A 7,121-nucleotide genomic window follows, 5' to 3' on the forward strand; every position below is an offset into this window, starting at 1 on the left:
GCAAGAACAAGGATTTACACTGGATTAAGAGACTCTTTAGCAAAACAATAGGCAGCATTTATTCCGCTAATCAAGTGCCTCCGGGAAGTAACAAAGAATGCATTTGGGTTTCATTTTCTGATCTAGAAGCAACCAAAGTAATAATTTAGCTACTGTGAGAACAAAACCAATGTAGAATTGTACGTTTTCTTTAAATTTCATAAATTGCAAGAAATACATACAATTACAGCACACACTGTTCACTGAGTTTTTAAATGGAAATGGCAATATCACAGTACAAGCATGTTTTGCGGCATGAGGCAGCACCACAATAATCACAAAGCAGACACACGGGTCTCACTGGGTCCCAACACACATACACAATGACTATCATTAGTGTACGATTGTATCCCATGCGGACACAACCTGGAAGACCTTGTTCTGGACCGGATGGGTGCTGATACTGCACAGAAAGCAATCCAATCCAAGGAAACACAGATAAAATGGCATCAAATGACGGACAAAATGTGTGTACAGCAAGCAAATGTCATCGCCATCTGTTGTTACTATAATCTAAAAAAAGTAAGATTATGTATCAGTTTACTGAACAGAAAATGCCGTGTATGCAATGAGTCTGCATTTGTCAACATGCAAGGGCTACATCGCTAAGCTAGAGCAGCCCTCTCTATTGGGCCACGTGACTGTGTGAGTGACTGGGGAATTTGGCTGTGTAAGGGATTAAATCAGGAAGCCAAACCAGAACCACTTTGATGGTTGTGTGCGTGTGTTTGGGTCAGAACTAATCACTTAATGAACAGGGAACTGCACCATTGCTCAGCTGAAGCAGAGGACACCCTGCTCTCCTCTAATAACACCGGCCAACCACCACAGCTTGAGCCCACTGGAAGGTGCCTCCGGTCGGTCACTCATGACCGGGCCTGGTGCATGAGGCATGCACAGTCGCAGGCCAACCCTTTCTGAAAGACCTGGCTGAGAGAACTGACATTTTTCATCAACGGTCAAATGGGATATTATGCATGTCATTAATCTAAATAGGTCTTGTGTGGATTAGCTGCATGGGCAAAGCTTATGTAATTGTTTCCCGAACTGAACAGATTTTGCAAGCCGTTTATCAGCCTTTTACCTCACACAAATGTTATTTCAAAAAAGTTCACATGAAAAATAACTACAGTAAAGTCTCGTTATATCGATATTCAAGGGAGTCCGAAAAAATATCGATATAACCGGGACTATCGATATATCCGATATCGATATAACGAGACTTTACTGTATTTAGTAGTTGTATCTGGCAAATTCTGAGTTTTACCAGTGAAATGGCAACCCAGACAGCCAAGGAAGCAATTCTGACAAACAAGCCTGACCAGAAATTGGGACAAAATCCACTTGTAAATGCATCATGAAGCACGAATGATCCAGGCGACACCGTATTATTACCAGTCTGTGCCCAGCAGACCTTTGCACCAGCAGCATACGGCCAGCAAAGCCTCTTCAGAGACCACGCGGAACTGTGTCTTTCTGAGAGTGACGATTATACACAAGCAGCACTAGTGAGACAGGAGAACCGAGGTACTCGTGGTGAGATTCATAATTAATATTTCGTGGGAAAACACCATGCAACATTTATGACAGTTGGAGGACTGTGCAGATGTAGCAGATACTGTATATTATTAGTTGATTGTCCACCAGCTAAAAATAACATATGGTACCAAAATGTGCACCACTTGAGCATTGTTTGGTTCTAAGAAGTCGTTCAGGTCATTTACCATGTTATTCTCTGCAAAGACAACCAGAACAGTAATACTGTACTGTACGTCTGTGTAAGCTCTCAATCGTACAGGAGTGGTCCATCGATGAAAAGGTTTCTTCAGACAACATCTGTACTTTTTTGAAGGTGTCTGACGTTTCGCTTCTTATCGAAGAAACTTCGTCAGCAAACTAAAGTCTTACTGGTAGTTTAGGCCCTATATATATACATATATATATATTCCTACTGTCCAGACATGGCGGTGCCGGACTCTGCTATGATAGGTCCCTGCTCTCAGGTTGGGGGGAGCAGAGGACTACTCCCTGCAGCTCCACTGATTGTTCCTAGTGTTCTGACTAACGACTGGCCTGATTGCCCCACTTCCACCGCTATCACCTCATCAGTATTACTAATCCTATGTTGCCTAAGCAGGCTATTGTATGAACGATTCAAATTGAACCTCACCCCACCATATCGGTTTAATGAAGGATTTAGCTGTTTTATGAAAATCACTTCTTTTACTCCCCTTTCAAACCATCTATGTTCTTTCGCTAAGATTTTAATCTCATTGTCGTCAAATGAGTGGTTGCTAGTGGTTCCTATATATCGGGCCTGAACTACCAGTAAAACTTTAGTTTGCTGACAAAGTTTCTTGGATAAGAAGCGAAACGTTCGACACCCTCAAAGAAGTACAGATGACGGCTGAAGAAACCTTTTCGTCGATACTGTACTTTATTTCATGTTTACATGAGGCATGAGGCGGGGGGGGGGGGGCGTTATTCTTCCGTACACTCGTAGATAGTACAGCTTGACACTGTTGTCCGTTTATGATTTTTGTTGTTGTCATCAAATGATAATAAAATGCTTCTGCCGTGTGGTCATTATGTCTTCTCATTCTGGACTGCAATTGCAAGCCTACCGAGGCTTTAGCTGACTAGAACATTCGTGTGGCTAATTGAACTGAGTTCTAATGCAGCAAGGTTTGTGGTAAAGCGAAAGCCATGTCAGTGTTGAGAGAAAATCCCCATAAGCAAACAATCGGGAACTTCACAACATGACCAGGGCAGGGAGCGTGCATTTGAAGATAACACTGGCAGAGAAAATGCAATTTACACGGTTGCACGGCTGCTTGGCACAACCAGCTGGGCCAGGTAGCATAAGTAACACCTATTTGCTGGGTTTTAAACAACAGATGACAGGGAAATCTCTCAGCAGAAATGTGAGATTTTGAGAGGGTCATGAGCACAGCATCAGAGTTTGCCCCTTCTTTTTCATGCATGAGTGAAGTCCTGTCTCGATCATGAATTACAACAACAAACTGCAATGTCATTGGAGTCAATAGTGAGATATGTGCCTGTTTGTCAGGGAGACCACAAACGTGCCCAAGGCGATATGAAGACGGATTCACGTAGCTCTTATTTCCCAGCACCTGTCAGGGTGGTACCCACGGCACCATGTTGGAGGAAACCACATCACGCAGCCACAGCCTAGAGGAGAACGGTTTGACTGACTTCTTTCCTTGCCCTGCGTTGCATTGCGTTGACTTGCCTTGCCTTGTCTTGCCTTGCTGAGCCTGCCTGCCTTAGGGACTAAGAATAGATCAATGTATCGGGCAAATGGGGATTAACGCTGCTCTGCTACAACAGGAACACGCGCGCGCGTGCGCACACCTTCGGGAATATAGAAAACACAAAAGTTTATTCTCACAGTCCAGCTGGAATGCACAAACACACTCGTACACAAACTCAGACTCCAAAACGATGTAAAACATTGTCACCGAAATCTACTACAGTCCTCGCTATGCACCCCCCTTGTCCCATTGCGTGAACAATGACTATGTCAGTGGGAAACTGCGAGGCACAAGAAGCCGTGAGGGGGGGGGGGGCTTCGATTTTAACAGTTAAATGAGGTGCACACGCTCCGCGCGAGCTCTCATCAAATTAGTCGAGCAATTAAAACCGGGTGCACGGAGTATGACGCTAACCTGTCTGTCCTTTGCCCAGCGTCTTCTCCAAACGATAGGGTCCAACGTAATTGGCATGCGGGGCTCCGCTGTTGTCTTTACCAGACGATGACATGACGAATGCGGATGGAGATCGGTTACTTTCTAGTACTAAGAGCAAGCGATGAAAAGCGCTCTTCGCCCTCGGAGGTCCGAGACGCTTTGAGGTCTTGCTTTTAAAACTCCACCACCGTCACCTCCTCCTCGTCCACCCCCTTCGTCAACCTCTTTCTGCCTCCTTTGGCCACAACCTCGCTCGGTGTTGGAGGAGACGAGGTTGTCCTTTTCTCTCCCCCCAGCTCTCCTTCCAATCACTGAAGCCTAGCAGCAAGTGCCTTCAAAGCATTGTCGGAGCGAGGGAGTGAGCAGCGCTGTCTAGTGCGACTGTGGGAGGTGCTGTGTGAACGCGACAGATTATTGACGGCAGTTTTAGCCAATCATATGGGAGGTTTGGTCTTTCGCGCTGGACCAGCTCGAGGCCGATGGTTCTCAAACTTATTGGGTCCAGGTAGGGGCATTTAAATGCTTTATTAAATACCCTATCTTAACGTCACTTAAAAATACCAACTAATTTCCTAACGCTATCTTTGCAAACATTCAATATTTCTTTTTCATTCATTTTACGAGCCGCCTTAACCTCACTAGGAGTGGGTGCTGGGGCCTATCCCAGCTGTCTTCGGGTAATGGATGGGGGGGGGGGGACACCCAACTGTTTCCAGCCAATCACAGGGCACACAGAAATGAACGATCATTCGCACTCACGCTCAACTCGGGACAATTTGGAATGTCAAATCAGCCTGCCATGCATGTATTTGGTGTGTGGGAAGACACCGGAGGACACAGAGAAAACTCGACTACTAAGCCGCCCTAGTTTAAACATGAACGTGAAATGTGCAATTATTTTTCATCTATCTGTTTTCTGCAGCATATATAAGTAGCCGGTGACCTGGACCCTAACTCAATTGTTTTGGGAGAGAGAAGTGCATAGGTTCCACTCTGAACTGTTGGCAGCCAATGGCACGATACTGTAATATGATACATGTAGATAATCATGCCTCAGACAATTTAAAGTTTTCAATCAATGTGTGCATTTGCAATTTCCCCATCCAGAAAAATGTTTTGGCACATTTCGCAAAACGCTTTGTATGATCTGACAGTTGTATATTGTTGGGGGTCAGGCCTTCGGCTCCTATGTCGCTCATGAGCTTTTGATTATGTGGCATCATTGTTCATAAAGGTGAGCTGTCATAACTTTGTTTCAGTGGTGGGTGGCTGAATGAAGGGTCTCTTCTTTGTATCACTTGCATAGATCTGTTGTGCATTTTACTCGATGTGCCTTTTTATCTTGCAGCATGTGAACTTTTCTGTTGTCCCCCATTTACCTTGATATTCTGTCTCTGTTGGAAGACTCTCTGACAACAATTCCTCTTGTAGGTGTCTTAATCTTTTTATAAGGACATAGTGTGTGGGGATTGTAACCATATCAAGTGGTAATGAATCCTCCCTCTTAAATCATCATAATTAGTTTTGCTAATATTGATCCATATTGATTTGGGGCACAATACAGTATTAGTGGCAGAGGCTTTCCTCAAATGACACCAGCCTTCAGCAGCACGATGCAGAGCCATTGCATCTGAACCACACATACACATTTTCTTCGGTTCCTGCTTGGGTATGTAGTCATGAGTTTACTTTTCAGTATGTGGATTCTCCCATAGGAACATCTGACACGTCCTCTGTGCTGAACCTGGAAATAAGCATACAGCCACAAAAGAGGTGTCACTCATTGAAGTCTGAAGCGAGTTGCATCATGGAGCATGGAGGTTTGGTTTTTTTTCATTGAAATATGAAAATCACTTCTGTAGTAAAAACATATCTGGAAAAAAGTCAGAAAATGTCACTTTTTTGGGCCAATTAATATGCTCTTTGTAAAGGGTCAACTATATCTGTAATATGTGACACAATATGGTTGTTCGGCAACCAGTGGGGCTTGTGTGTTCCGGGCCGTCACAAATGCATCTTCCCTTCCTGAGAGGAATATTCTGTACTTAACTTTTGTCTTGCAAAGAAATTTTGGTAATACTTAAGACACAATGTGGAACATTGTTTGGAAGATGTGAAAGTATTTTGGCTTTTGAATCTGGGTTGTGGTACTTAATCTAACCTTGGGGAGAAGTGATCCGACAAATGGAAGGTTCAGCTGACTAAAGCAGGCATGGGCAAACTACGGCCCGCGGGCCACATACGGCCCGTTAGGCTTTTTAATCCGGCCCGCCGAACTTTACTTATAGTAAAAACAGTGTCTGAAACTCGTGACAAAAAGGTAGCGGACAAAAGGGCAGACAACTCTGAAAAGTTGACTGCTAAGGTTGCACCTACCACTAATGTTACCTTGCTTAATTCACGATAAATGTCCAAGGCTGCAGATTTCGCTGCAGTAGTCATTTGTCACCATGTTTCACAATGCAATGTTTGCATTGTTTGCTATGAGCCACTAAGCCACTTTCATTACTCTCACGTAGACACTACAGTCACGGTTTGATATAAATTTACATTTTGTAGCGTCACATATGTTGTTAGCTTCTTTTGAATCTTTCTTCTGTGCTGAGGTTCTGTGCATCTATTTTGGAAAATGATATGCAGAGCACAACCTAAGAACGCTTGCGAAAGTCCGGAAGAAAGAAGCAGACTTCTGATTGGCTGCCGTGCCGAGTATGCAAATTTCAACTGCAGTTAGCTTATGTCTGTGTGCTTGGCGACTGTACACATGTACTGTTTACGCGTGAAGGCGAGTGCGTCAGTGGAGAATTTGTAGAGGCGCAGTCAGGACAATCCAGCCATGATTTTGCGGAATTTAACACAAGTAGGTATTATTGAGCTTGAATATTTCGTTATGTAATTATATGTTTTGAATGTTGAAAGTGATTCCATTTTTCAATAAATGTTGATTTCTTTAACTTTGCCCCTTCGATGGAAACTTATTAAAAACAGACGCAATCTTGATAAATCACAGTGCATATGTTATTTTAATCTACTGTATTTCCATTTCCTCCTCCCAGTATCTGCGAAATAGTCTGTAAATGCCATATCTTGCATATTCCTTGAGCCAAATTTATTAATTGGTCAGGGATATTTTTCACATTTGAAAGACAGTTAATAAATTGGGTTGTAGTGTTCTTACTGTGCTATGAGGTTTGTACACACTACGTTTAAAGGACATCCGGCACCGTTTTTTTTTTTTGTTTCCTACTGACATCAGAAAAACGTTTTATAGCATCTAAAATACCCAAAACAGGCAGGCTGATATTTTTAGTCAAATGAAAGACACCAATAAAAATGAATCCGGAAATGGCCAATTTCAGAAGGTCCCACCCC

The 7,121-nt window shown here is 43.4% G+C and overlaps 1 protein-coding gene across 4 annotated transcripts in view; it reads right to left on the reverse strand.

Moving 5' to 3' along the window:
• Positions 1 to 4,103, reverse strand: part of brsk2a (BR serine/threonine kinase 2a) — a 213,273-nt gene extending 209,170 nt beyond the window's left edge. For all 4 annotated transcript variants that reach the window (XM_088997306.1, XM_088997308.1, XM_088997307.1 and 1 more), the window contains exon 1: positions 3,729 to 4,103. In XM_088997306.1, coding sequence (XP_088853432.1) covers positions 3,729 to 3,822 — 94 coding nt within the window. In that variant the 5' untranslated portion in view covers positions 3,823 to 4,103. The remainder of the gene's footprint in view (positions 1 to 3,728) is intronic.
• Positions 4,104 to 7,121: the final 3,018 nt, after the last annotated feature.

Source organism: Hippocampus bargibanti, linkage group LG05 (assembly GCF_051943395.1).
Source record: "Hippocampus bargibanti isolate YZ-2025 linkage group LG05, ASM5194339v1, whole genome shotgun sequence".
Lineage (NCBI taxonomy): Eukaryota > Metazoa > Chordata > Actinopteri > Syngnathiformes > Syngnathidae > Hippocampus > Hippocampus bargibanti.